Source organism: Pholis gunnellus, assembly GCF_910591455.1.
Source record: "Pholis gunnellus genome assembly, chromosome: 4".
NCBI lineage: Eukaryota > Metazoa > Chordata > Actinopteri > Perciformes > Pholidae > Pholis > Pholis gunnellus.
The window spans coordinates 1143080-1168241 of record NC_136530.1 but is presented as its reverse complement, the minus strand read 5'-3'; the positions used below and the strand labels follow the sequence as shown (position 1 = coordinate 1168241).

The 25162-nt window shown below is 43.3% G+C and overlaps 2 protein-coding genes across 4 annotated transcripts; both read left to right on the top strand.

The window, feature by feature from the left end:
• The first annotated feature begins 975 nt into the window (after nucleotides 1-975).
• On the top strand, nucleotides 976-8808 carry tomm70a (translocase of outer mitochondrial membrane 70 homolog A). The gene is made up of 12 exons (XM_079158459.1): nucleotides 976-1271; nucleotides 2578-2751; nucleotides 3529-3655; nucleotides 3748-3857; nucleotides 4913-5061; nucleotides 5663-5870; nucleotides 6107-6241; nucleotides 6389-6496; nucleotides 6601-6717; nucleotides 6833-6930; nucleotides 7490-7612; nucleotides 7750-8808. The coding sequence occupies exons 1-12, from the start codon at nucleotides 1038-1040 to the stop codon at nucleotides 7901-7903; spliced, it is 1737 nt and encodes a 578-aa protein (XP_079014585.1). The 5' UTR covers nucleotides 976-1037; the 3' UTR covers nucleotides 7904-8808.
• Nucleotides 8809-9788: 980 nt separating this feature from the next.
• On the top strand, nucleotides 9789-24031 carry tbc1d23 (TBC1 domain family, member 23). Of its 3 annotated transcripts, XR_013767060.1 has the most exons (20): nucleotides 9789-9856; nucleotides 10817-10925; nucleotides 12083-12188; nucleotides 12754-12958; nucleotides 13841-13964; nucleotides 14044-14168; nucleotides 14280-14326; nucleotides 14901-15004; nucleotides 15113-15235; nucleotides 16010-16102; nucleotides 16188-16358; nucleotides 16490-16532; nucleotides 16874-16980; nucleotides 17080-17222; nucleotides 18870-18914; nucleotides 19571-19659; nucleotides 20467-20602; nucleotides 20724-20918; nucleotides 21510-22519; nucleotides 22559-24031. XR_013767060.1 is itself a non-coding variant. In XM_079158036.1 (19 exons), exons 1-19 carry the CDS (start codon nucleotides 9819-9821, stop codon nucleotides 21592-21594), a joined length of 2088 nt encoding a protein of 695 aa, XP_079014162.1. In that variant the 5' UTR covers nucleotides 9789-9818; the 3' UTR covers nucleotides 21595-24031. The 3 variants fall into 3 exon arrangements, 2 of the variants coding, with proteins under 2 accessions (XP_079014162.1, XP_079014163.1); XM_079158036.1 differs by having other exon boundaries at nucleotides 21510-24031; XM_079158037.1 differs by lacking the exon at nucleotides 18870-18914 and having other exon boundaries at nucleotides 21510-24031.
• Nucleotides 24032-25162: the final 1131 nt, after the last annotated feature.

Sequence of the window (25162 nt, the reverse complement as noted above, 5' to 3'; positions counted from 1 at the left end):
ATCTACAAGTTAGTATTGCAATCTAACAAAACAACGCAAAGAAGAAGGAGGAGATAAAATGTTTGGACTACAAAATGCTACTCTCGTACTACAACTACACACAGCCCCCGCGGATTGTCCTCCAGTATCCCATGATCCCTCTGTGCGTCTCAGAAACACAGGAAGAAGAAGAAGAAGAAGAAGAAAGTTATCAAGTATTATTTCAATATCTTAGACTAACTAATATTAATTAAGAAAATATGAGCCAGTTGTTTTGTTTTGTTCTTTGTTTTGTTTGTTGTTTATTTTCTTTATTTTTTATTATATTTTATTTTTTTATACTGTAAGTACTTGACATTCTGATCCACACTCCAGAACAGTTGGTGGTAGTAATGCACCGCCAATAAACCTCAAAGAAGAAGAAGAAGAAGAAGAAGAAGAAGAAGAAGAAGAAGAAGAAGAAGAAGAAGAAGAAGAAGAAGAAGAAGAAGAAGAAGAAGGACTGTCAGAGATAGGGGAACAATTTTAGATTAAAAGGGCTTTATTTAATTTGTTTAATGGAACGGGTTTAATATCCAGAATATAACTTCTATATGAAGTTCATTTATTTATTTAATTTTTAAATTAATAAATTATTAATAAACATTATTATTTACTTATTTATAATACTTGCTTTGATCTTGTCTTTTACTATGTCTCTTTGTTTGCACTATCCACTATGTGCATGTATATATTTTATATACATTTTATATATTTCATATATTTTATATATACATATAATATATTTCATATATTTTATATATTTTATATATACATATATATTTTATATTATACACACTATATGCTGCTGTAATCCTCTAAATTTCCCCGCTGCGGGACTAATAAAGGACTATATTATTTTATTTTACACTCCGGTACAGTACGTGGCGGTAATGCACCCTAAACGTTGGTTTGTTGTCCGTCAATTAACTGAAGGACGAAGAAGAAGCAGAAGAAGACGAAGAAGAAGCGGCTCACGCTGTTCCTGCTGGTGGTAACTGGTCGGTTGTAACTACATCATGGCTGCTTCTAAGCCAGTCGAGCCGCAGGCCGGTACCGGACTCCCCCGCTGGCAGCTGGCCCTGTTGGTCGGGACCCCCATCGTGCTGGGAGTCGGAGCGGTGTACCTCTGGAACCGCAGCCGGTCGAAGGACGGCAACAAGCGGACCGGAGAGCGGAAGACACCCGAAGGCAGCGCGAGTCCGGTGGTGCAGGGCCAAGAAGACGTAGCAGCTCGAGAGCAGGAGAACATGGTAAACATGGTAAACGTGGTAAACGTTTACCGGGAGAAACGAGTTCCCGCCTCTGCTGTTACTACGTACTGTCTGCCTCGGTGCTCCGCGGACACTTTGCTGAACTAACGGGTCATTTCCGTTAAAAGTGCCGTCAAGGACACCGACTGTCAAGTGACAGCTACGTTCAAAAGCAGCAAGGCGGTGGATTAGCTAGTGTTAGCTGCTAGCCAGCTAATGCTGGGTAACCTACCTAGCTAGCTGCTAAGTAGCTAGCTAGCTTAACCAGCTCCAGTGCAAATGTTTAAAGCAAAGGCATGTTAAGATAAAATAATCCTTTTATTAGTCCCGCAGTGGAGACATTTATAGGATTACAGCAGCACACACACACACACACACACACACACACACACACACACACACTATAGTGCAAACAAGATCAAAACGAGTATTATAAATAAGTAATACCACAGTAAACAATATTAACTAAGTTAAAATCCACAATAACTACAATATTATATATACAGACAGCTGCACTGCTTTATGTTATATGTATTTCATTTTTTACAAGCTTTGAATGCAACAAATGTTTTAATTAGTACATTCTTTCACTTTCTATATTAATCCTATGTGTGTGTATGTACATGTATACATACTGCATATATAATTTATATCCATTTATTTGTCCACTAGTTGTGTAGTTTACAACTTACACAACACTTGGCTTGCACGTAGACTTTTTATTTAATTGTATTGTTTGTCATTGGAGCTTTTTATTTATATTTATATAATATATATTTATATTTATATAATATATATTTATATATAATATATACCGAAGTACGTTTGTACATGAAGGACTGTTGCTTGGTGATTGGTGCGTGAGAATAAACAGTGCGATAGTAAAAGATGTGATTGAAGATATAAAGTCACGGTGGTGAGATTAAGTCTCTGCTAACAGTTTAAACCCGGCTGATGTATGAATGTTCTTGTTTGTATTAATAATGAAATGTAAGACATTAACATAGTATAATATGGTACATTATGATATAGCATGAGACATAGTTTAAGTCTGTTTTGAGTCCTGCTAAAGAGAACAAACATTCATAAATATGACTTCCTGATGTTATATAAAATATGTAACTGTGAGAAAACCTTATTATTACAAAATCCTGTGAGTGTTAGTCGACTAATAAGTTCTTTGTTGGAGGAAAGTCTTAATTATTATTATGAGCATGGAGCTGTGAGGTCTTTTATGTCATGATTGATTGAAAGAAAGAGGAGCCGTTATTCAACAAACGTCACCTTTTCTCTCGTCTTCTCTCAGAGCCCGTTGGATCGAGCCCAAGCAGCCAAGAACAAGGGCAACAAGTACTTCAAGGCCGGCAAGTACGAGAACGCCATCCAGTGCTACACAGAGGCCATCGCTCTCTGCCCCACAGAGCAGAAGACTGACCTGTCGACCTTTTACCAGAACAGAGCAGCGGCCTACGAACAGCAGGTCGGCGTCGGCTTCTTTCCGTCTGAGCAGGGCCTGTTGTTGATGTATGAAATACTGACCTGATGTGCAGGGATCTCTTCGTTAGGAGGGATGTAAATGACGGTGTTTCTCCGTCTTTTGTTGTAATGAGAGTCTGCATGTGTGTTGCAGTTTGGGACACGTTGTCCCTTTTCTAAATGTCTCCAGAGGTATTTACTGGGTTGAGGTGCTTGTAGAGGGAAAGCCATGCAGCTCAATACATTGTTGGTCTTCATTGGACTTGAAATAAACCTGAAGTGTCTTCAGTTCACTCGATCGTCTCCTCACAACTTGAAGCCAGAAGAGAAGGAATGCAGCGGTCAGAGGTTGCTCCTCTTTGGTCAATGAGTAGCACATTCTATGCAAATCATCTCAAATCTTTCCACCTTTTGTTTGAATGAAGGTTTTTTTTTTTGTCGCTGATCTTAAAGAGACGGTAGTGATGTTTATTAGTGTCTGCATGAGGTTCTTCTCCACAGTCAGTGTTCTACTACAGTAGACGAGTCTCTGCTTCAGTAGAACACTGACTGTGGAGAAGAACCTCATGCAGACACACTACAGAACATCCCTACGGTCACTTTAATGGAACCTCATGAGGTTGATGTTGAAGCTTTGACACGGACGCCGTTCTGTTCTAAAGATTAGTTTTGTACGTTCATCTCCAGATATCTTGGTTTCATCTTGAAGCCTTCTCTGCAGTGCACAGACCTCTGTGTTTACCTACAGGGGAAGATAACCAGCTCATGACTCTCATTTCAGATGAAATGGACAGAAGTGGTTCAGGACTGCTGTCGGGCCGTGGAGATGAATCCACGCTATGTGAAGGCTCTGTTCAGAAGAGCCAAAGCTCTGGAGAAACTAGACAACAAGAAGGAATGTCTAGAAGGTGAGACGCTCCTTTCACTTTCTAAAAAAAAAAACGTTCTTCTACGAGTTAAGCTACAGGTATTTACGGTCTGTTTTGTTTGTGTCCTGCAGACGTCACAGCGGTGTGTATCCTCGAGGCCTTCCAGAACCAGCAGAGCATGTTGCTAGCAGACAAGGTGCTGAAACATCTGGGAAAAGAGAAGGCCAAAGACAAATACAAGGTACGTTCCACTCTGTGCCTCATCAGCGCTGCGTGGTTCGGCTCCGCTCGGCCCACTTTCGGTACGAGGTCCTCGTGTAGCAGAGATTCTCAGCTGATGGCCGAAGCACCTCCGACATCTTCGAGGCCGACTGAAGGGCGTAGTTTTGAGGGCGGCCATTTTAATCATGGTCGAGTGAATTTACAGTGTACACAGGAGAAGTTTGCCTTCAGGACTTTTCGCATCTCCTCAGTTAAGTTTTTGGAAAATCATAGACCGTTTGTAAGAAGTGGTCGTAGTCGTCGTGACGTCTCTCGTCGGTTTATGGATGTTTTGAAGCCTCCAGTTGTGCGTTTTGGCCGTCGCCATCTTGTTTTTTTTAGCAACCAGTGAACAGGAAGTGACCACATCTGGACTGAGGAGGAGTGACGTAGAGACGCCGTATACGTCTCTGGTAGAGACCTGTCAATCACTGTGTAGCCCCGCCCCTAAAGCATCCCCTGCTTTATGGTCTGTGTGACTCTAAATGGACCATCATTTACTAAATGAACATCATGCTGTATTGAAGAAGACTTGAAACTAGAGATTGAGACCATAAACTCATGTTTACAATGTTTACTGAGGTAATAAATCAAGAGAGAAGTAGAGTCATTTTCTCATAGACTTCTATACAACCAGAGGAGTCGCCCCCTGGTGGACACTAGAGAGAATGCAGCTTTATCTCGGTAGAACCAGAAGTTGCCACATGATTAAAAATAAACCTGTGCTGTGCAGAAAGCCCTGAAGACAAACTTCTCGTGTGCATCTGAAATTGCGGTCGCTAGCTTGGCTGTTTATTAAAAACAGTTGGTTTGTGCAGGAAGTCCCACGTCATGCTCTGACCAGTCAGTGATCTGCCGTCTTTGAACTCCACCTTCTAGCATCGGCTCAGCTCGCTTCAACATCGACCAATGTTGATAGAACGTTCTTTTGGTACCGCAACTTTTGCAAACGGAGAACCAAAGTAGATCATAAGAGACCCGTGATTCTTCTGCGTTTGTCTGACTCGTAACGGGAAACTTTGTCTTCTCCTGTAGAACCGCGAGCCGATGATGCCGTCTCCTCAGTTCATCAAGTCCTACTTCAGCTCGTTCACCGATGACATCATCTCACAGCCGCTGCAGAAGGGGGAGAAGAAGGACGAGGACAAGGACAAAGAGGGCGAGGCGGCCGAAGTCACCGAGAGGTCAGAGATAGGTTTTATTAAAGAGTACACCAGATTAAAAAACCAGCTCAGTGTGGCCAACGCTTCTCCAGTGAAAGTGTCCAACTTCATGAGCTTCAGAAGTCTCTAAATGTAGAGAGAAGTTACAGGTTGGTAGGTAGGTAGACAGACGGGTGGATAGGGAGACAGGTACACAGACGGGTAGACGGCGGACGTCCATTCATTACATCAGGGCTGATTGAAGCGATTGGACGGCTTATTACAGTCCTGCGGCCACAGATACCAGATGTGATTCATTGATTGCCGTCAGGATGTGATGAGAATTTCAACAAAAATATCAAAAAGGATCATCGACCCTGACTTTTTAAGGTTTCATGTTCAAAAGAGTTGAAAGCTTTTTGAATGTTACCGGCTTCTTCTCCACGTCAAAGACCGTTTTGAGCCGTGTTTCCAAAAATGACGGACAAAACATGATTTAATCGTATAAATCAAGAAGTTGGAGTCATTTAAAGTGGTGGTTATAACATGAATCTATAGGATTGTTGCATATTATGGGACATACATGCTTCTGCACCTGGTAGATGAACACTTTCCCCCCCGATCTGTCCTGTCATCTCTTTAGCTCCGGCTACCTGAAGGCTAAGCAGTACATGGAGGAGGAGAACTACGACAAAATCATCAGTGAATGCACCAAGGAGATCGATTCAGGGGGCCGATACACCGCAGAGGCCCTGCTGCTGAGGGCCACGTTCTACCTGCTGATTGGAAACGCTACTGCTGCTCAGCCCGACCTGGACCGCGTGATCAACATGCAGGACGCCAACGTGAAGGTAAGGACCGTTTACTTGATCAGGACAGTTTGAGAACCAGGATAGGGGACGAGCAGGACTTTAATGGACTGCAAAGTTATAGCTCGTTGCTAACTTCTAGTAGCCTATGTGAAGGTTCAACGTTTCTGTAGATGATCTTTGTTTACCCGTCTAACTGTTGACTTGTCCAGGATCAACACTGAAAGCTTTGGACCTGACAGGTTGTCGCTCTGTTCTTTGCTCTCATGTGTTAACAGCTACGAGCCAACGCTCTGATCAAGCGGGGGAGCATGTACATGCAGCAGCAGCAGCCTATGCTCTCCACACAGGACTTCAACATAGCAGCCGAGATCGACACGAGCAACCCCGACGTCTATCACCACAGGGGCCAGGTAGGCTCGTCTGTTTACCTGAATGGCTGTCAGTTGACGATTGCTAAGTTAACAGCAACGTGTAAGATGTTGCCAGAGTCTTATTTTAAAACGTCTTGGTATATTATGCTCGCGTTCTCTCTCTCTAAAGTCAATCTTTCCTCACAGCTGAAAATCCTGCTGGACCAGGTGGACGAGGCCGTGGGAGACTTTGACGAGTGCATCCTGCTGAGGCCCGACTCCGCTCTCGCTCAGGCTCAGAAATGCTTCGCTCTGGTAAGTTAAAATCAGCTGAAGATCACTTGAAGAAGCGAGCGTTCTGCTGCCTGTAGCGTAGTAATGGCTGCTACAACTCAGTTTCTTGTTCTCGTGTTCTTCAGTACAGACAAGCGTATACCGGAAACAACCCGTCTCAAGTGCAGACGGCCATGGACGGCTTCGAGGCCGTCATCAGAAGGTTCCCCAAGTGTGCAGAGGGCTACGCTCTTTATGCTCAGGTGCAGAATGCAGAACCTACATCAGTGGGTGCTTTGGCCCATTTTACAGTAGATCATCTGTGTAATTCAGACAGGAAGTAGCAGCTGTGTGTCTGACTCTTTGTGCGTCTTTCAGGCTTTGACTGATCAGCAGCAGTTTGGAAAAGCAGACGAGATGTATGACAAGTGCATTGAACTGGAACCAGACAACGCTACCACATACGTCCACAAGGGGTAGGCCGTGTTCCACGAGGCTCACAGTTCAGATCCTATCAGGGCTTTGAGTCACGGATCATACATGACTTCTAGAGATGCTCCGGTCACGTGTTTTTGATGTCATAACTGATCACAATGAGCTCTTAATTATTATTTTTACTGAAGTATAATAATGAGTTTACAGCTTGTGTTGGAAGTTAAACATCATAATTCATCTCTAATATCTATTTTATATTCATGTGAACACATCTCCTTCAAACTACTGGATTCATTCAAGTTTATCACCAAAACTACATTTTACAGACTACATGTGAACACATCATGATAACGTTATAATGTACCTTCAGCCAGTACTCATGTTCACTGAGCAGAGCCTGAAGGCATCATGATGTAACTGAAGTGAACCTGCGTTGGTTAGCCGTTAGCGGTGCTGCTAACGTCACTAGCTCTCCTCCTGTTGGTCTAAACTCTGATTGGTTGTTTACAATGAAACCTGACCAGAGACTAGAAACGCGTTAATGACGTCCTGATCACATGTTTTACTGACTTGGTCGTTAAATGTTCCATCTATGTCCAGTTTGTTACAGCTCCAGTGGAAACAAGACCTGGACTTGGGTCTAGACCTCATCAGTAAGGCCATTGAGATCGACAACAAATGTGACTTTGCCTATGAAACTATGGGAACCATCGAAGTTCAAAGGTGAGATTACAAACACTCGACACCGTTGACACCTGATGGGTCTCTTCTTGGATTAGTGAAGTAACCAGAGCGTTTCTCTCCTCCTCCTCCTCCTCCTCCTCCTCCTCCTCCTCCTCCTCCTCCTCCTCCTCCTCCAGGGGGAACCTGGACCGGGCGATAGACATGTTCAACAAGGCCATCAACCTGGCCAAGTCTGAGATGGAGATGGCTCACCTGTACTCGTTATGTGACGCAGCGTACGCCCAGACGGAAGTGGCGAGGAAGTACGGCCTCAAACCTCCGACGCTGTAACGCCGCTCTGCCAACCGATCGCCAAAACTCAACCTCCATCGCTGAACATAACTCTGTTAACTTTTGATTTGCAAAAAAAAAGAAAATGAGTCCTGGATGATAAAAGAGAAAAGAACCACCCCCGATATAATATAATATATATATAAATATAAACGTGTTTACATCTCATTAACGGGGTTTGTTGTCGTGGAAAGAAGGATTTCTATTCACAGTGGAGCCGAGGCGGTGACCCAGTCCTCCGGTTTGTCTTCAAACCTTTTTACCGCTCACAATAAAGAGTCATCTCCAGAGAAACACACCCATGAAAGTCCATGTGTTCCTGTCTAAATTCATAATAACCATGTGAGCTGTAAAGTGAACTGAAACGTGTGCAGTTTGTTGAACCGATAACTGACTTTAAAAGGCTTTTGTGACACTTTTCCAGCTACAGAACGATACTGTGAGAGCTTTACATGGTTCTAATGGACTGTTCACGCGTTAAATTATGCTGATCTAAAGTGTTTTTTTCCGGCTCCTGTCATGTGTAACGTACACTATCAGTTCTGAATGCAAGATTAAAAGTAAAGTCAAATGTGTTAATGTCTGTGTTTGTAATGCTGGAATTGATCCCACGGACACGGGGCTTCAGAGAGTTAGTTTAGTTTTTGTAATCTGGGATCCTTTTCTTTTTATATACTTTGTGCAGCATGTTCACTTTATAAATAAATGTAAATGCAATGCTCGTGCTGTCTGGAACACTAGGAAAAGCCCAACGATGGGGGGGAAAAACACTTTTGATTAGAAAGAAAACTTTAATGTCTAGTTTTTGTTGAAAATGTTATTTTTGAATTGCCTCATATGTCAGATTGGATATTCAGTGTTTTTTTCGTAGCTCGCTCTTAATTCATAAAATGATTTATTTTCTATTTTCTTGTAAAATGTTTATTTTTCATGCTGCATTACTTCGTTTGACAGACTGGTTTTATTTTTCTGTCCTCAGATTTGTGGTCTAACGAGCCGTATTGTTTCTGACGTCACACCGTAACCCGCACGAGCACTGAGAACGGAGAGTAAGACCTGGTTCTCAAGTAGCATCACTACTTTATGCACGTGACGTTGAATCAGCCACCACTGCTAAACGTTTAACTTTGACAAAATACTAATCTTTGACATTCATTCATTCATTTAGCGGCAGTTACGGCTACATTTGACTGAATAGTTCTTTCCAGCTGACGATGACTCAGCAAAGCACAGACCTGACCTGTGAGAAGCTGATGTGATGGTCAGCACAGCGTCACAACAGTCTGTTCAATAGAAGTGACGCTGACGTTCTTCATCAATGATCTTTATGGTGACCAAAGTGAGAGAATCCCTAATAAAGTTATAAATCCTGGAATGCATTTCCACTTTGTTTATTCTCAGCCTTCTTTGTTACTTTGTCACAGTTTCATGCTTTGAAACTTTATTTGCTTAATATGTTCTGTTTGTTAGTATTTCATCTCGGGTCTTCTGTTAAATGAATAATACTAAATACTGACACATAGTCGACACTTAAAGGAGACTTTCAGGTTCACATTTATATGTTTGGGGTTTCTTCTAGAACATGTTTACGTGCTGTTGTTCAAAAACACTTCTCATAATTATGTATTAGAATAAAATAATAAGCAGCAGCAGTCTACACTTAAAGGACACGTATGTCTCAGATTTTGGGGTTTCTAGTATGTTAAAAAACACTTTATTTTCCTCATACTTTCTGTCTTATTATTTTCATTATAATAAAATACTAATATTAACACAAAATAATATTTATTATAATTATAGATAATTCTTTAAGTGTTGACATCTTTCCGACGACACAAAGCTGCTCATCGATGACAGCGTTGTGCGACACCTCGGCCGTGTTGACGGCACCTGACGTGTCTCCGTCAACACAACAATGGCGGATTCCGCGGATGAAGCTCTTCATGGCAGCTGGTGAGTCAATGGTTGTTGTCATCACACTTAACATTATTTAATACGTTTGTCAAACAATTGCGTCGACTTCAGCCGACAGTACGCGATGTACAGAAAGTAAACACGAGTCTGCTGGCGCTGGATGCTAACCCGAAACTAGCCTGGATGCTAACCCGAAACTAGCCTGGAGTCCGTTAACGTTACGTTAGCCGGCTAACGTTAATTAGCCAAGTTGGTTCAGATAAATGAGCAAGTCAGTCAGTCAGTCAGTAGTAGACACACATGTATTTTTAACTAAGACCCGTCAATCAATGTAACTTATATCTACATTACTTTATTTCCTCGCATTGACTCGTTTTATAGCCAAAGCTTGTTAGCCAGTAAGCTAACAGTATCTAGCTAGATAGCCGGTGTTATGTGGAGTTCTGCTTCCGTTTAACTTTAACCCAAGCGTAGCCTCGAACACTTAATTACCTGGTTTCTAGTGCATTTGTATTAATATATATTTGGGCTGGAAATGTCTTTTATTTATATTTATGTAGAGAAAAACACAAAATTCAAGCAGCAAATGACAATCTAAAACATAATCGATAATTAGTGGACTAATCGATTGTTTTGGTCTCGATCGAGTGAGATGTCTTGAATCGATTGTCATTATTTCATGCTGAATGAATGAACACATCTCTGGTAAACTCAAGATTTAAAGTGTTTATGTTTATTATTTGTGAAGGATCTGAGTTTTACAGATCTGTTGATTTAAATCAACTGATCGATGAGTTAACTGAGACTTTCTTTGGTTGAGGACGGCCCTCACAGTATACATAGACACGACTACAGATAAGTTATCACAGTGAAGCATCGTGTTCCGCGATGACTTTACAACCTTGTGGGGAACCGTTGATACACGTCGGCCATAAGAAATGTGATCTTTAGTTTCTATGAACATTTATAACTGTGTGCTGGTCCTTCCCGGGTCTCCAGGGACCAGGATCTAGCCGAGGCTCTGGACTCGGGCTCTGACATGGAGATGGAGCGAGGCATCATCCAGGTCCAGGAGCATTCAGCTCAGCACAGGGCCAAGATGTGGAAGGTGAGCAGAAGCCTGACTCGCTACACTTTAAACCACGTATTCGTCGATTTAGCAGTCAGCAGTGTTTCTGTTATTAGAGTCGGAATGCTGTAAAGGAATTCCTCTCATCAGACTGGAAAGACCAGCCGCTCAGGCTCAGAGGATGTAAAGGCCATCACGCCTTTGAGACACACCCACATTTGAGCATTGGTTGGTTCTACTTTAAACAATTAGTTAACACCTGCTAATGTCTACCTGTTGGTACTGTAAAGAGACAGTACTGATGTTCTGTAGTGTGTGTGAGGTTCTCCTCCACAGTCAGGGTTCTACTGCAGCAGATGAGTTCATAGAAACAGAGTAATGTTCTGCTGTGGACGTATGTTAGACTCCTAACAGAATGTCTATCAGTGTGAGTGAACGCTGTATTTAGAATGTGTTCACCTCTTCACCTTGCTGTCAGACAGACCTTTCTGAGGGAACTGAAGCTGTTCTCTATGATCTCTACAAAGACACCAGACTCATTCACTGAAACACTGATTCTACCTCACAACACAGGAGCTGCTGCTCTGCTGCTGCTAACATCTGTTGGTGACTTTGAGTTGGTGAGACTTTAGTGTTTTAAATGGTTCGTTCAGATTCACTAAAGTCACAACAACACAAACAAACTAACATACATTTGCTCATTTAAGTAATCTGGGGAATTGAAAAGCAAGCAGTTGGAATAACACAATTATCTCTTCTTTTTTTAGCTACAAATTAATAATTAGCAGACAGAAGTAAAATCCAATCAGTTATTGAGCATAATGTCAACACTGTTCAGCTGTTTTTGTTCTGTTTGTATGAATCAGAACGTCATCCAGCAGTTCTGATCCTATTGTTCCTGTGAGCATCAACCAGCTCTCAGCTGCTTATAATCATGATCATTTGATTAATAGCTAAAGCTAATTTATTTAGTTAATCAGACATTTTGAGGCAGATTGCAGAGGTTCCTGTTTTATTCGTCTCTAAATATCACAAGTTAATACATTACGTCATACAGCTACTTCTCCATAGATCCGTTATTCACTAGTGGAGCAGAAGTCACTGACTGCAGGTCAGTCTCAGTCTTGTACGTGTGTTTAGTTGAGTCTCCCTGCAGCTGAATGTTCAGCTGTGATTCCCTGTTTTTCTGCCGACAGATCGCTCTAAACGTCTCCGGTAAAGGAGACAGTCTGTCTCCGTGGGACGGCGTCCTGGACTTACCGGAACAGACCCTCATTCACAACCGCAGTCAGCAGCTGATCGGTGAGTCAGTCCATGAGCTCTGGACTCCTCCACGCAGTCCTGGATTTCAGAATTAGTGCAATAAAATGTGTTAGTCAGCACTATTTAACAGACCTGAGTCTGAGCTGCCCAACGATATTCTAACCCTGCAGGCTTTATTTATTTATTGGTTTATTTTCATTGAAAGCCACTTTAGACACATTTATGAAAGCTGAGATTCGTTTCTCCTCGTAAATCTTTCTGTGTTATAGAGTTGGAAACTAGTTCTGAAGCTTCTTCCAGATCAGCTAATTACAGGATATCAGTACAGCCACAAATCCATCAGGTGTAACAAAGTACAAAACAGTAATGAAAGCAGAATATTCCGTTGGATATAAACATGTTGACTCTTGTACTTTACAACACCTGTGAACTCCGGATGATGTCGGCGTAGCCGGATCTTTATCCGACACTGAGCAGAGACGCTATAGCTTCAATCGATTCTTTACGATGGTGTTAAACCTCCGAAGTCTGTCTGCTTCCCGCGTCTGAATGTTGAAGTCTGCTTCTGTTCTCACACACGTTCTGCTGTGTTTCCCGTGTTCAGACCAGCTGGACGTGTCGGAGGACGAGAGGCGCGACACGGCGTGCGACGTGGAGTCCGTCATCACGTTCTACTGTAAGTCACGCAACATCTGCTTCAGCCCGGAGATGAGCTGGCCACATCTGCTCAAACCGCTGCTGGGGCTCCGGCTCCCCCGCAGCGACCTCTACAACTGCTTCTACGCTGTGATGAACAAACACATCCCCAGGTGAGCGCTGACCTCTGACCTCCGACTGTTGTTACATTTGGTTATAGACCAGAGGAGGAGCGGGTCAGCACGAAAGAAACAAGGAGCAAATATCACTTTTAGATCCCACATCATAGAACCGCCGATACTAATTATTGATCCCTGAGATCCATATGAACAGATACTGATCACTTTGTGTGATTCTATCAGCTGCTCTACAAGAATCCAGACGGTTTATATTTTCACCTCCGTCCCAAAAATCATTTCAACGAAGTCAGTACACCATTAAAAGCTCTAAATGTTATACGTTGACTTTGTTTTTATTCATCTATAGTGTTTGTCTATATAAAAACACACAATTCAAATAAAAGATTGTATTTTTATAGATTGAAATAAATCCAATTATTATCTTTAATGAAGTATAATAATGTGTTTAGAGCTCATGTTAGAAGTTAAACATCATAATTCATCTCGAATATCTGTTTTATGTTCATGTGAAAACATCTCCTTCAAACTACTGGATTTATTCAAGTTTATCACCAAAACTGAACACATCATGATAACGTTATAATGTACCTTCAGCCAGTACTCATGTTCACTGAGCAGAGCCTGAAGGCATCATGATGTCACTGAAGTGAACCTGCGTTGGTTAGCGGTGCTGCTAACGTTACTAGCTCTCCTCCTGTTGGTCTAAACACTGATTGGTTGTTTACAATGAAACATGATCAGAGACCAGAGACTAGAAACACAAGTTCTACTGAGTCAGTAAAGCTTTATTTACACTGTGATGGTTAAGGTTAAACTGTAAGGGGGTCAGTATGGATCACAGATCCACTACGGTCCGCTACATCACTACTGACAGGAAGTGGAGGATTGAAATCGTTCTGATCCGTTTTGTCTCAGGGACTGCGTACCAAGCGGTCGGCCCTTCCACCTCTACAGACTGCTGCTTCAGTACCACGAGCCGGAGCTCTGCTCCTTCCTGGACACCAAAAAGATCACACCAGACTCCTACGCCATCACCTGGGTTTGTTCCGTCGTCATGGTGCCGGCCTCTCCGAGTCATTTCTGAACTCGAGTGTCTGAGCTTCTGTTTCCTCCAACAGATGGGAAGTCTGTTTTCCAGCCACTGCCCCCCCGACGTCACCCAGGCCTTGTGGGACTGCTACTTCAGGCAGGCCGACCCCTTCCTCATCTTCTTCCTCATGCTCATCATCCTCGTCAACGCCAAGTAGGCAACCGCTACCGCGAGCTAGCTCGCTACTGAGATCTAGCTCTCTACGTGATCGTAGGGAGAAACCGTACGTGTGAATCACGACTCGTCTGTTTGGTTTTCCCTCAGAGAGGCCATTCTGTCACAAGAAGGAGGCGGCAGAGAGGACATCATCAGTAAGTCATTTTATTTGAGGGTTTGTTGTATCGTAGGATTTCATCATCATTAGTACTCTTATCGATGCTCTTATTGGTTCTTTTTCATAAGAAAATAATCAACATTTCTTTATTATTCTTGTAAACTAATATTCTTTCTTGAGCAGCAACACAAGAAGTTCTAAAATCTTTAAAACACATTCTCATCTAAACAATAATCTCAGTGATTATCTTTATATGGATGATCCTGTTCTTCTGATCAAACTCAGTATGACATCACTACCGTATGACATCACTACCGTTACCTGACGGCTGCTCCACAAACTGATGTTCTGCTTGTTGGTCACATGTTGTGATGAACTTACCTGTGAGGGGTTTATTGTGTTTGAGATGTACTGAGAGGAGACAGAGAGACAGAGAGAGGACGTTTGAGACGAGGACGTCTCACTCAGGAACTAAGAAAGTACCGACAGCAGAACCAGTAACTCTGGACCTCATCACTACTAACGGGGTTATTACTGATATAGAACCGATTCCTGTTTCGGGGGGCGTCCCTCTTCATATCTCGCGTTAAACAAAACTTTCTTTGTCACAGAAATGCTGGAAGAGTCTCCTTCTCATCTGGAATCGGAAGACGTTGAAGATTTGTTTTCTCTGGCTCAGCATTACCAGAGTAAGACCCCTCTGTCTCTCAGAAAGGTAAATGTCCTCGTTTGTGTCAGATACACAGTGCTGACAGAGAGAGAGAGACGCACAAGAGATCTCATTGTTCCAAAAGCCATTATTGTGTGTTTGCTGTTTCTATAGATGAACCAGAATCTGTTTGGTAGCAGCCTGGTGGCTCTGAAAGAGGAGGACACTGATCTGAGTCAAGCGCTGTGTCTGCCTGTATCCGTCCCCGAGATCCTGCAGGCCAACCAGCTGCAGCAGGTCAGTCGCCCTCTTCTTCACTGAAGTCAGCCATGTGAGGAGAAAGAAAGATGATCATGTGCTGCTGACCGGTGCCAGAAGTTTAGTAGACTCAACATACACTCCTTTATTAGACATATGAACATTTCCATGAAACAACTGCTGATGTGTTTTTAAGGATACGGAGATCAGGAAAGTCGTTCCCCTCACCTGAAGAGTTGAGGAAAAGAACTGTCGTACTGAAGTGTGTTAAAGCTGCATTCTCTCTAGTGTCCACCAGGGGGCGACTCCTCTGGTTGTATAGAAGTCTATGAGAAAATGACTCTACTTCTCTCTTGATTTATTACCTCAGTAAACATTGTAAACATGAGTTTATGGTCTCAATCTCTAGTTTCAAGTCTTCTTCAATACAGCATGATGTTCATTTAGTAAATGATGGTCCATTTAGAGTCACACAGACCATAAAGCAGGGGATGCTTTAGGGGCGGGGCTACACAGTGATTGACAGGTCTCTACCAGAGACGTATACGGCGTCTCTACGTCACTCCTCCTCAGTCCACATATGATCACTTCCTGTTCACTGGTTGCAAAAACACTAGATGGCAACGGCCAAAAAGTCAAACTCTCTGCTTCAAGACATCCACAAACCAACGAGTGACGTCACGACGACTACGTCCACTTCTTATAAACAGACTTTTGATGCCGCTCCTGTCGGGTCCAGAAGAATCTCTGGTATCTGCACTACTGTAGAAAAACGGTTCTCTTGACGTTCCTAATGATGGATTTGACTTTCAGGACGGGGTGCGTTTCTTTGTGGTGGATTGCCGGCCTGCAGAGCAGTACAACGCTGGCCACCTGTCCACGGCCTTCCACCTGGACTCTGACCTGGTGAGAGGAGACGCTCCTGATTCTGTGTGAAGAACGTGACCCTTTACAGAGTAAAACATGCGTTTTTTTCTTTTCCTTCTCTCAGATGCTCCAGAACCCCTCTGAGTTCGCTCTGTCTGTGAAGTCCCTCCTGGAGGCTCAGAAGCAGTCGTTGGAGTCCGGCTCCATCGCCAGCGGGGAGCACCTGTGCTTCATGGGCAGCGGGAGGGAGGAGGAGGACATGTACATGAACATGGTGCTGGCTCATTTCCTCCAGGTGAGAGACGCAAACGGAGAAGGTAGCTGGAGAGAAGAATTCATGTCGGTGTGATCTGCTTCCTCTTAAGGTCGATGGTCAGTTTGTGTTCGTCGCTCACATCTTTACTGATTTAAGGTTTTCTGTTCCAGAAAAACAAAGAATACGTCAGCATCGCTAAAGGAGGATTCATGGGTAAGTAGATGAGAATACCGGGACAGTCGGGGCTAAATGCATTAAACTCACAGTGAAATGCATTGTTTTCATTGCTTCATGTCCAACTCGTATGAACCTCAGCTGGCTCTATAACACACGTTTGCATGGTCGAGAGGTAGAGGTAGGTGAAAATAGATTTGCGTAAGAATGAAGATTCTTCTCTTCTAAGATTCTGCATCGATTCGCAACTTCCACAAATGTGTTTTAAAACGGCAAAAGGTGCCTTTTGGGTGATAGAGACTCTGTAATCTTATGCATGCTGTATTAGTGCCCAGCAGACTAGTGAGAAGTGAAAACTCAAGAGGTTTCTGTGATTTCAGCCCTTCAGAAGCATCTGGTGGACATGAACATCGAGGGTCTGGACTCTTCGTACCTCCACTGGATCGTCAGCACGTCTGGATCTCACAGCAGCCTCAGCTCCGCTGACGTAAGAGGCCGGAAACATCTGTACACATTAGAAAGTCCCTTTAGCTTCATGTTGCTCGTTTTACTTTAGCTCCACGTTTCTGTTCATTCCTGATAACAGGGAGACTCGCTCAGCAGCCCCGGAGACGGCAAAGGAGTCAAGTCTTTGGTCAACAAAATGACGTTCGCTCTGAAGTCCAAGTCAGTGAACGTAAAGGAGAAGATGATCAGCTTCATCGAGAATACCTCCACCCCCGTAGACAGGTGAGAACCCTCCACCCCCCCCGTAGACAGGTGAGAACCCTCCATCCCCGTAGACAGGTGAGAACCCTCCACCCCCGTAGACAGGTGAGAACCCTCCATCCCCGTAGACAGGTGAGAACCCTCCATCCCCGTAGACAGGTGAGAACCCTCCACCCCCCCCGTAGACAGGTGAGAACCCTCCATCCCCGTAGACAGGTGAGAACCCTCCACCCCCCCCGTAGACAGGTGAGAACCCTCCACCCCCGTAGACAGGTGAGAACCCTCCATCCCCGTAGACAGGTGAGAACCCTCCATCCCCGTAGACAGGTGAGAACCCTCCATCCCTGTAGATAGGTGAGAACCCTCCATCCCCGTAGATAGGTGAGAACCCTCCATCCCCGTAGACAGGTGAGAACCCTCCATCCCCGTAGACAGGTGAGAACCCTCCATCCCTGTAGACAGGTGAGAACCCTCCCCCCCCGTAGACAGGTGAGAACCCTCCCCCCCCCGTAGACAAGTGAGAACCCTCCATCCCTGTAGACAGGTGAGAACCCTCCACCCCCGTAGACAGGTGAGAACCCTCCACAACCCCCGTAGACAGGTGAGAACCCTCCATCCCCGTAGACAGGTGAGAACCCTCCATCCCTGTAGACAGGTGAGAACCCTCCTCCCCCCCCGTAGACGGGTGAGAACCCTCCCCCCCCGTAGACAGGTGAGAACCCTCCATCCCCGTAGACAGGTGAGAACCCTCCATCCCTGTAGACAGGTGAGAACCCTCCTCCCCCCCCGTAGATGGGTGAGAACCCTCCACAACCCCCGTAGACGGGTGAGAACCCTCCACAACCCCCGTAGACAGGTGAGAACCCTCCACCCCAGTAGACTGGTGAGAACCCTCCATCCCTGTAGACGGGTGAGAACCCTCCATCCCCGTAGACAGGTGAGAACCCTCCATCCCTGTAGACGGGTGAGAACCCTCCACCCCAGTAGACTGGTGAGAACCCTCCATCCCCGTAGACAGGTGAGAACCCTCCACCCCCGTAGACAGGTGAGAACCCTCCACCCCCGTAGACAGGTGAGAACCCTCCATCCCCGTAGACAGGTGAGAACCCTCCATCCCCGTAGACAGGTGAGAACCCTCCACCCCCGTAGACAGGTGAGAACCCTCCACCCCCGTAGACAGGTGAGAACCCTCCTCCCCCCCCGTAGACGGGTGAGAACCCTCCATCCCCGTAGACAGGTGAGAACCCTCCACCCCCGTAGACAGATGAGAACCCTCCATCCCCGTAGACAGGTGAGAACCCTCCATCCCCGTAGACAGGTGAGAACCCTCCATCCCCGTAGACAGGTGAGAACCCTCCACCCCCGTAGACGGGTGAGAACCCTCCATCCCTGTAGACGGGTGAGAAACCTCCACTATGGGTTTTACTTGTAGTGGAGTATTTTCACAGTATAGTATTAGTACTTTTACTGTAGTAAAGAGTCTGAATACTTCTTCCACTTCTGGTCATTTGGGTTTAAAACATATTCACACCTGACTGAACACGTTACCAGGTGTAGCCTGTAAAAAATGCAGCAGAACTGAACAGCGACTATTAAATCAGACAACTGTGAACTTTAGTTTGACTTTGTATTTTAATTGAAGCTACCTTGTGCCTTATTCCACGCTAGAATGTCTTTCAATCTGCCGTGGCCAGAGAAGGTGGTTCCAGATCGGTAAGAGCCATCGAGCTGTTTTCGTCACCAGCATGTCCACTGGCTGTAGACCCGTCCAGTCCGGCGGGATTGTAGGAGAACGTTAGCCTCACATCAACGCATGCTTAGAATATCAGCATCTCTCACTCATGTAACAGCACTACAGCTACGAGGCGTTTGAGATCCGTCCTCATGCTTTCACTAACAACACGAAGCCGCTGGGCTCTTTCAGGAAGCATCGAGTCATCTCGACATCCACAACTCACCGAGTCCGCCGTCTGAATATCTGAGGTGTTTTTCGTGGAACCTTTTAGCTTCACTGCTGTTTGCTTGGAGATGCACTTAACAAGTCTGTCTTTCCATTCCATAGTTGTTCTTTTAGATGATAGCCGGGGCTGTGCAGAATACACTGTTACTACGAAAAACAACCCGATGGTATTCTGCAAATAGCCCTGAATATCATACACGGACTAATCTCGCTCCTCTGGAGTATAAATGTCTCATTTAACCTCTTTCTTTATATTTAACAGCATAACTGGCAGTAGTGGGCTAGAGGAGGTCTTCATGACATCACTATTTGTGTGCCACCTTTTCATTTCTGTAGCTTCACTTCCTTCACTCGGCGCTGATGTGACGCTCCAATTCGCCCTTTTTGTTGTTTTGTTTTCCATATCTAGACATGTGAGCAGCAGCGACCGCGTCGGCAAACCGTACCGAGGAGTGAAGCCCGTTTTCAGTATTGGTGATGAGGAAGAGTACGATACAGGTGAGCTGTACGGAAGCCTGTAGCTGCCACGCTAGAAAACAGAGACCTGGATCAGCATGACGTTATAACGTGAAAAGTTAATAGTTATGTTAAGATAAATTCATGTTATAACAAGATGTTTTTCTCGTTATAAGATATCTTGTTCTAACAAGATCATTTCATGTTATAATAACATCTTTTTACAACATATCTTCTCCTAATAACAGATATCTTCTTGTTATAACTTCTTGTTATAACATATCTTCTCGTTATAACAAGATATCTTCTCGTTATAACAAGATATCTTCTCGTTATAAGATATCTTCTCGTTATAACAAGATATCTTCTCGTAACAAGATATCTTCTCGTTATAACAAGATATCGTCTCGTTATAAGATATCGTCTCGTTATAAGATATCGTCTCGTTATAAGATATCGTCTCGTTATAAGATATCTTCTCGTTATAAGATATCTTCTCGTTATAAGATATCTTCTCGTTATAACAAGATATCTTCTTGTTATAACCAGATATCTTGTTATAACAATGTAATTTCATGTTATAATAAGATATCTTCTCGTTATAACCAGATGTTTTTCATGTTCTAACAAGATAAAAAGTATTTTGTTATAATGTGATAAGTGTGCATGTTGTAATAACACCTGGTTATAACTTGATACTGATCCGTTTGTCTTTTTCTGATGTGGCAGTATTGCGCTTCTGTAAAACGTCCATTGATACTACAGTAAAAATGTAAAAGGGGCTTTTGGAAGCCTCGAGACTAAAAATATGAAGTTAATGTGACACCTTTTAATTTGAAACCTCCCCAGATGAGATCGACAGCTCCTCCATGTCGGACGATGACAGGAAGGAGATTGTCAACATCCAGACCTGGATAAACAAACCAGATGTAAAGCATCACATTCCATGTAATGAGGTGAAAGAAACCGGTCACATGTTCCCCAGGTGAGTGTATAAAAATAAAATGTGTGTGGACTAATTCCCACTTCTTTAAAAATGAAAGAACGAGAGCAGTCTCAGTAACTCGGGAGTCCACGATTCTTAACTCCGACTGTTGTTCTTCCAGCCACCTGTTGATCACAGCCACTCACATGTACTGCCTGAGGGAGATCGCCTCCAGGAAAGGCTTCACCTACATCCAGTCCAGACAAGCGCTGAACTCCGTGGTGAAGATCACGTCCAAAAAGAAGCACCCAGAACTGATCACCTTCAAGTTCGGCACCAACAACTCGGCCGGAGTGGAGATCTCGGCAGTTGAGAGGTGCTTATCTACAAATGCAGATATGAAGGTTTAAAGCTGTGATTTAAAAATGGCTGACTTTCTCTTCAGACTAGCGCCACAAACTTCTCTTCAGCGAAAGAAAATGCAAATTAGCAGCCTTGATGGTATAATGTGACGTTTTTGGAAAAAGTGTTTGATGAGATGATCAATTCCACCCTCATGATTTCATGCTTAATATTTAACTAGAGCCAATAGTAGGCTATTAGCTTAGCTTAGCATTAAAACTGGCAGAAGGGGGGAGATGTCTGCTTCTCTCCAGAGTTTAAAAATATATAAAAACGTTGGTTTAACGGGGAGCTGCATGCTGTAGCTATTCATTCCAGTCTTTATGCTAAGCTAATCGTTTGTTAGCTGTAGCTTCACATTAACCTTACAAACACAAGAGTGGTATCACCTTTCTCATCTGACTCTCTGTAACATTGTTGTAACATTCCTTTAACACACTAAAGTTCTCTTAAAAACAAGAATTGCATGAATTGACTCAGAACATTGTGAGATTATTCTTGCAGATAAAGTGCGGATATGTTCTGTTGGTGTTTTTTTTGTTAACTTCACTACTGTGTCCCTCAGATATTTGATACCCAACGCTGGCGACGCCACCAAGGTGATCAAGCAGCAGATCATGAAGGTCCTCGACGCTCTGGAGAGCTCGTAAAGGGAGGCGACGGGGGGGCGTCGCCGTGACACAAACTGAGGAGAGTCTCTGTCCGCCGAGAGGGAACCCGTCTGTCCGGCTGTCCTCCCTGCTGGACGGAGCCCGTGCAGTGTTGACTGGGAAACCCCGTGTGTCAGGTGTTTCTTTGCACGCGGTGGACACACACTGCCGGCTGCAGGACGAGAGACAGACTGTGTGTGTGTTGAAATACTTAGGTGCTCCTGCAGTCATCCAACCATTCTCTTACATTAAGTTAAAAATAATATCGGTTATACTGTATGTTTGTTCTTTATCGTTGATAAAAAATGGGAGATCTCATTGAATTCTACTTTGGCAACTTCCCTCCGGCCTTAAGGTAGCGTACTGACTGACCTGTTCAATCACTACACGACTGACCTTTTGTCTTAAAGGGACAGTCAGGGTTCCACTGCAGCAGATGAGTTCATAGAAACAGAGTAATGTTCTGCTGTGGACGTATGTTAGACTCCTAACAGAATGTCTATCAGTGTGAGTGAACGCTGTATTTAGAATGTGTTCACCTCTTCACCTTGCTGTCAGACAGACCTTTCTGAGGGAACTGAAGCTGTTCTCTATGATCTCTACAAAGACACCAGACTCATTCACTGAAACACTGATTCTACCTCACAACACAGGAGCTGCTGCTCTGCTGCTGCCTCCATCTGTTGGTGAGTTTGAGTTGTTGAGACTTTAGTGTAAAGATTCAGATTCACTGAAGTCCTCAGCAGAACATTACTCTGTTTCTATGAACTCATCTGCTGCAGTAGAACCCTGACTGTGGAGGAGAACCTCACTTCAAGCGGCTCCGTTCTGTTCTCGGTTTGTTTTGTTGTGAGCATAGCTGCAGCTCAGTCTCTTCGTTGACCTCTCCGATGTGTTCACTTCATGAAATCTGCTTTAAACACGAGTCGAACATTAACATCCCAAACCAAACACCGCAGCACAGCCGGCACCTGAGTCGTCTTTCCTACCGCAACAGTTTTTGATAAAGTTGATTTTGAATAGAAGTTGTATTGCTCCACATCAGCACAGACCGTTGACACACATGATCATTAATGAACCTCGCGTCATAGCGGTCTGATGTAGCTCCTCTGGACTACTTTAGTATTACGACGGGAGCTCCGGTGGTTCAGTTATTTACAGCCTGAGCACCTCAGTATTTTTACCATCAGATTCAGTATAATATTAGTTAATGACCCAAAAACACACATTGCTAACTTCCACCTACGTAGAAAGTAAAGGTGTCTGTAACCAGAGCGGAGCTTTGAAAGGAGTGAGAAGATAATTTGTAATATATATCTATGTGTGTATATATATTATTGTTTTCAGATCCCGTCTGTTAGTCTAAACTGAGCAGCTTTAGTTTGTTTTCCACCGTTGCCTTCGGCCTCAAAGCCCGTGATGACGTGTGACGTCGGCAACATCTCACCGTGTATTCGCTGCTTTTCTCTTCTGATCCTAAACTCGGTTTTCTTCTTCTCTTTTTGTTTTTTCTTCCTCTTTGTTTTACTAACTAAAACTTTAACTAAAGACGCTTTAACTACAACAACCTATTGGGACCATTGAAGGTTTAAACTAAATAATGAAGAAGCCGAGGGAGAGAGGTGGTAATCTGAGAAAAACATGAATATTCTCTGAGATTATAAAGTCACAGATTTACGAGAAGAAACTCCATCACGCCCCAGACGTCACCGTGGTAACGTCTGAATTGTGTTGCTCCTTAAGTCGTGTTGTTACGGTAAAGACCTCTGAACGATGAGACGGTCCTGGAAGATACGTGTACGCGTTTTCTTTTGTTCTTTTATGAAAGTGAATAAATTCTAATATAATTACAATATTTTGCTCTCTGGAGGTTTTTGATATCAGAGAATATTCATGTTTCTTTTCTTGTAAATTTGAGTTTCTTTACCACTAAAATCTTGGAGAATATCATTTTGGTCGTTGTAAATTTGAGGTTTTTTCTCGTAAATTTACTATTTTCATCTCAGAATTCAGTTTGAGTTTTTTTTTTTGTTAATTCAACACTTTAAATTTTGGAGAATATAGAAATATATTAAATAGTTTTATTTAATAAATTAGTTTTTGTTTTCTCTCAGATCAACCCTCCCAGGTGGTCTTCCTCCACAAACATTTTTTTTGTCCTACTTTGGTCCCAACACGCTGTCGTGTAGCTCTGCGCCGTCTTCTCTCCGCTCTCTCGTAGCATCCCCGTGTCATTCACTGTGCTGTAGTTTTGTGATATTTCGTCAGTATTGACTGGAACTTCCTCCATCGGGAGTCTTTACGTTACTTCATAACATCGCCGGCAGAGGACGTCGCCACTAGTGGAAATGCAACGTGTCTCAAGTGTAATTTGCACCTTAATGTACTTCTATTATTTTCTAAGCGTTTCTGATTTTAATAAATGGAGATTATTCGACTTGTTGAAGTTCAGTGATTCTTGTGTTATGGGACATATATGTAAATTTGAATAGTGGTTATATTATAATACAATAGACCATTTCCTCTGTTTCAGATCATCTATTGCGTTCAAATACTAGAACCAAGTACATTTACTCGAGTACTTTACTTAAAGTCGTAGTGAAACAGAAGTTCATTTTCTTAAATGAAACTGAATATTTGAGTGTATAGATACAAGAGGGATTTAAATCAAACCCTTTACAGTTGATTGGACCGTTAAAAAGTGGGCGGGCTTACGTCTATGATTGCGATCAAAGACACGCCTCCTTTGACGCTATGTTGCAGATTAATTGATGGATGTCATGATATTATTGGTCGGTACTAGTGTATGTAAGCAGATCATTTTACAGGAAGAACAAATTAACTACTTATACAAAAAAATGTCTATTTTTATAATTGTTAGAATATAGTACAGTTTTAAGGTACTTGAGTTTTCGAGTATATGCTTCCTTATACTTCTACTCCACGACATTTCGCAGTGAAATAATGTACTTTTTACTCCATTTATTTCACACCGTCTCTACGTCACTCCTCAGTCCAAATATGGTCACTTCCTGTTCACTGTTTGCAAAAAAAACCAATATGGTGACGGCCTTAATCCAAGATGGCGACGGCGAAATCGCCGAACTGGAGACTTCTAAACATCAGTTCACAAACCAATAAGTGTCTGTGGTTCACATACATTTGGTTATTTGGAGTTCCAACCAACCCACAAACTGTAAATTTAGACAACTTTTCGGGGGGGGGGGGGGTCTTAAAGAGACGGGCGCTTAAAACAGCGTTCCAGACAGTGAATACAGGTATATTCAGACACAGTATAAGAAAAATAATGTTTTATTTTAAAGCCTGTAAACATGTTCCCGTAGAAACCCCAAATACAAGTATGAACCTAATGCTGAGGGCGATATGTCTCCTTTAAGTAAATTACCTGAGTACTTCCTCCACCACTGACTACAACAATAAAAGCTTTACACTGGTGTGAACATATGAACGTGGAACAGGAAGATGATGATTTCTGTGTTTTGAAATGTTGAACAAGAGTCAAGAGAACAAATATCTCCTGAACGAAACAGCAGCCGACAACATGAAT

Excerpts from the sequence above, each read along its gene's own strand:
- tomm70a (XM_079158459.1), top strand. The coding sequence starts at position 1,038 with ATGGCTGCTTCTAAGCCAGTCGAGCCGCAGGCCGGTACCGGACTCCCC. Across the intron at positions 1,272-2,577 it reads CTCGAGAGCAGGAGAACATG|AGCCCGTTGGATCGAGCCCA; the intron begins GTAAACATGGTA and ends GTCTTCTCTCAG. Across the intron at positions 5,871-6,106 it reads TGCAGGACGCCAACGTGAAG|CTACGAGCCAACGCTCTGAT; the intron begins GTAAGGACCGTT and ends ATGTGTTAACAG.
- tbc1d23 (XM_079158036.1), top strand. The coding sequence starts at position 9,819 with ATGGCGGATTCCGCGGATGAAGCTCTTCATGGCAGCTG. Across the intron at positions 16,533-16,873 it reads CGCTAAAGGAGGATTCATGG|CCCTTCAGAAGCATCTGGTG; the intron begins GTAAGTAGATGA and ends CTGTGATTTCAG. Across the intron at positions 16,981-17,079 it reads GCAGCCTCAGCTCCGCTGAC|GGAGACTCGCTCAGCAGCCC; the intron begins GTAAGAGGCCGG and ends TCCTGATAACAG.